Here is a 4,491-nt window from a genome sequence, read left to right as displayed (position 1 = left end):
ACAATTACACAATGCAATCATGACCCCTCTCTACTAAATCCTAAGCCCAACTCACTACACAAGGCTGCCACCCCACTTTCCATGCAAACTACCCAATTGCTCCCTAGCCCACGTGACAAGCCCACTATACACGAAACCCCTTCTACTACAACAACACAATCGCCTCAATTACCCTTTCCTACCATTACAAATACTAACAAGCCATCATTAACTAAAAAAATATTCAATATTTACACTTAAAGAATACATACAATAATACATTGTACTTGCGCTAAATGTATTTTCTGACCCTTCACCGGTGGCTCGCCGAAAAAAATCGTCAAATATTCGGAATAAAAATAATGTCAAAAGATAGATCAGCCCGAGATCTATCCTTTCATGTATGTTTCATAGGGTGAAAGTGGTCGGAACTCAACGAATCAGAAAAATAAAGTTTCGATTTTCCTTGATTTTTCTTAGAACTACGGAGTTCTACGAGGAATTGACAGAAATGGATTGTGAATTCGGGTAGAGGAGGAGTAGAGCAAGAGATGGAGACCGTCAGCCGACAGTCGCGATTTCCAACAATGGCGATGGTCTGGCGGCGATCTGGTGGCAGCGGCAGAGATGTTTTGGGTGAGAAGATGGTTCTTAGGATTGTGAGGAGGAAAAGGAGATCTGAAAATTGTGTGCGAATGGTAAATTTGCTATAAAATACAAATATTAGCTATGTATTATAATTATTTCAAACTACATTTGCAGATGATAAATACATAATAATGTTAGTTATACCACGTCAAAATTCCTTAAAGAATATAGCCTTTTATACCTGTGTCAATTTGTACCGTAAAAATTTGTGACTACTAACTAAGCTGGCTTTTTTAAAAAAAATTATTATTGTTAAAATGCCCTAAAACAGTCGATGGCGGAAGTAGATGATAAGGTACGAACTCAATTGGGCACGTAGAACTTAGATATTTATGTAAAATTTATTAAATATTATATTTAAATGCATAACTATAAAATTATAATAAATTCAATAATAAAAATTATTATAAAAATTAAACCATCAATTTGAAATCTTGATCCTAACCTAAAACATGCACGAAGACACGAGAAGAGAGGTAGTAGGAACTGAGGCATTCCTCTGCCAGCTTAAATGGATAAGGATGAGTTTGGCGCTGAATTCAGTGTCAACAAAAAGAGTAAATGTGCCGATTGTCTTATTTATTTATTACCCAAGAAAAATCCAAGCAAAATTGATTACTTCCCGTATGATCTCAAAGTCTATGTACCAGGATTCAATATGTTCTCGAGTCCAGCGTCCACAGAGATCTTCTTCTCTACCACTTTAGGATATGGTGCGTGGATGAGACTGTTCTTTTTTTAATTAGAAATTTCGGGTTCGAATTTTGGATATGAAAAAATATTTGATAGGAAGTATTTTTCTCCGAATGAGACTCTACGTGACGAAATTCGAGTATAATCGAGTTTCAATACAGATACCGAACATTAGGCGAGAAACTAAAAAAAGATCTTCTCTATCATATTTGTAGCATTTCAATGTAAATGCTTGTTAGGAGACTTAAAAAAAAGTTTGTATGTGCAAGAAGAATTCTTTGCAACTATGATTTAAATTATCGATATAGAAAGATAAATTTCTTGGTTTCCACGGTCTAAATATTCTTTTCCCTTTGTTTTGACAGTTTACATCTAGAAGATGTAGAGAATTCTCTTTACAAAATCAGAACCAGGGCCGACTTCTGGGGATTAGGCCTCAAAATTGTATAAATTTTTATATTACTACATTTTATAATAAATATGCTATATATAAAAATGAATAATTTGATGACGACTTTGATAATTAAAGAACAAAGTCTTTTGTAGTGTCGAGTTGATTATTTCTTATAATGAGTGAATTAAGTCATTGTTCACTTCAAAATAGACTTGAGTTATTCCAATGAAATTATTTTGATATCTTCTTAGTTATACAAAATTGAGATTATTCAATTATAAAAATTTATAGAAATACTATCTTAACCGTTAATATATATTTCTTATAAAAATATAATCTGAACCTACTGAGCAGAGTTATTAAATATTTACAATGGTAAAAGTTAACAGGTAATTGAATAAATGATCGAGGTATATGTACAATAGATGATTTGTATACCATCATTTTTTTTTTTAAAAATCACATAAAATATATAAGATTTTATTTGGACAAAATTAAAGCCAAAACCAACCTTTTCCCCTTAGAAGTTTATCCATCCCCCCTTCTCTTTCACTTCATCACGTAATTTCTTTTGCTAATCTCAGCCATGGTTTTCAATAAAGAGATTGCTCGTTTTGCTTTTGGTGTTATTGGTTAGTTAATTCATTGGTATAATTTGCCTTCTTTTTATTAGGGTCGTAATAGCTGACGTGAAATTGATTTGTTAATTTTCAGGGAACATCATTTCACTCATCTTGTTTCTGTCACCCTTGTAAGCTTCAATTTACACGTATTTTTTCTTTATTAAGTTTTAAAGATGAAAGGATATATAGTATGTGAAATTATCAAATTAAATTTATGGGTTCTCTCACTGGACTCACCGACTGTTTGAGTTATTACGTTAAAATATTTATATTTATACATATTTAGTAGATTATATAGTATATAACTATATATATAAGGATTTGGGACAACTGAGTTCTGTTGAAACCGTTCCTTACCTTGTACCCTGAGTGCTACTTACAAGTGATTTTTATTCGCAAAAGTTTTAATTCTGAACAGGCCAACATTTGTTCGAATAAGGAAGAAGAAATCTGTAGAACGGTTCTCAGCAGTTCCATACCTTGCTACATTCATAAACTGTGGCCTTTGGGTACTCTATGGAATTCCACTAGTACATCCACACAGCATCTTGGTTGTGACTACAAATGGCACAGGATTTGCAATCGAGGGTGTGTACTTGACGCTATTTTTGCTGTACTCTGATCGGAAAAAGAGGACGAAAATATTCCTCATTATTGTTGGTGAGATTATTTTCTTGGCTTCACTTGCCATACTTGTCCTAACTCTAGTCCAAACACATGCAAAAAGATCTGCTATTGTTGGTAGCATTTGCATTGCGGGCAACATTCTCATGTATGCTTCTCCTTTGGCTATCATGGTATGTTCCTGTTTATACTCCGTTTCAATTTATATGGTAGTGTTTAAATGTTGTTTAAAAAAGAGAAAGAGAAAAGAAAGAAAATGAGTGAACATACCCCTTTAATAGAAGAAATGACCCAGCGAAGGTCTCTTGTGTATAATTCTCAAATCCCTTATGCGTAAAAATTACGTTCTCTCGTAAAAAAATTTATTACTAAAAATAAATTTGTAAAGGGCTAAAATCAAATGCCCCGGAAGAAAGATCGCCACATATCAAAATATCATTAAATTTGTTGTATTAAACATGTCATAATACTTCTATGATTATTAAAGCATATCATCACGATAAAATAGAAAATTTAAAGTTAAAGAATTTTTAATTATAGTGTGAGTACTTTTTCTTTTATAGACTAAATATGACTAAAAAGGAAAAAGTAACATATAAAATAGAACAACGAGGGTATAACTTGAAGGATATTTGGTTTACAGAAATGGCTCATGTAAAATTAATGCGTCCAAATTACAGCTTACATAGTAGTTAATTATTGCAGAAACTGGTGATCACAACCAAAAGTGTGGAGTTCATGCCCTTCTTCCTTTCCCTTTTCTCTTTTCTGAATGGTGTTAGCTGGACTACTTATGCCCTTATTCCTTTGGATGCTTTTGTACTTGTGAGTATTACAATTATAATTGTTAAAATTCTCTTTTCAACTTATTCTATATTTTCTACTAAAATCTTAATTTCATTCTTCGACAAGGCACCAAATTCGATGGGAATTGCGCTTGGACTTGCCCAACTGTTGCTTTACGCGATGTATTACAAGTCCACTAAGAGGCAGAATGCAGGAAGAAAGGCCGAAGAAGAGTTGGATCTAACTGAGCAGACTGGCTCTAGTGTCACCCGAAAGACAAGCAATAGCGCAGGAGTTTAGTGGGAAAAACACTTCTCCCAATGGCCACTATCGTCACCTTGTATTTAGAAGTGCCACTTTTTTTTAAGTATATCGTGGTCTGAATACTAATTTTGAATTTTAAACTTTAAATTTAGCAATTTAATTTGATAAAATCACCAACCCCTACATACAAGGCCATAAAAGTCGTTAGTTAGGTAAATCAATTGAGTTTATTTTTGAGTTTCAGAAACCAATATGACAATGTGTAATATCTTAGATCGTTTGGATCATTTATCAATTGTTCCTGTAAAAATGAGAAGTAAGCAGAGAAAGGTTAGGAGTCAAACTGACAAGGAAGTAAATAAAGACGAGGAAGCCAAGTAAATTTGAATGTAAACAAGTATCAAATGGAAGGAGAAAAAGAATAATTTGAGCTCTGATATCATTTGTGATTATATATTACTTAGTAATTATAAGTACAAG

At 32.8% G+C, this 4,491-nt stretch overlaps 1 protein-coding gene across 3 annotated transcripts; it reads left to right on the top strand.

The window, feature by feature from the left end:
• The first annotated feature begins 2,220 nt into the window (after nucleotides 1-2,220).
• On the top strand, nucleotides 2,221-4,158 carry LOC104086016 (bidirectional sugar transporter SWEET4-like). Of its 3 annotated transcripts, XM_070191859.1 has the most exons (6): nucleotides 2,221-2,346; nucleotides 2,429-2,465; nucleotides 2,740-2,925; nucleotides 3,065-3,134; nucleotides 3,667-3,786; nucleotides 3,874-4,158. In XM_070191859.1, the coding sequence occupies exons 1-6, from the start codon at nucleotides 2,301-2,303 to the stop codon at nucleotides 4,045-4,047; spliced, it is 633 nt and encodes a 210-aa protein (XP_070047960.1). In that variant the 5' UTR covers nucleotides 2,221-2,300; the 3' UTR covers nucleotides 4,048-4,158. The 3 variants fall into 3 exon arrangements, with proteins under 3 accessions (XP_070047960.1, XP_009588446.1, XP_070047959.1); XM_009590151.2 differs by having other exon boundaries at nucleotides 2,756-3,134; XM_070191858.1 differs by lacking the exon at nucleotides 3,667-3,786 and having other exon boundaries at nucleotides 2,756-3,134.
• Nucleotides 4,159-4,491: the final 333 nt, after the last annotated feature.

The sequence above is a fragment of the Nicotiana tomentosiformis genome, chromosome 12 (genome assembly GCF_000390325.3).
Source record: "Nicotiana tomentosiformis chromosome 12, ASM39032v3, whole genome shotgun sequence".
Classification (NCBI taxonomy): Eukaryota; Viridiplantae; Streptophyta; class Magnoliopsida; order Solanales; family Solanaceae; genus Nicotiana; species Nicotiana tomentosiformis.
The sequence above is the reverse complement of the archived record's forward strand: the minus strand, read 5'-3'. Positions and strand labels throughout refer to the sequence as shown.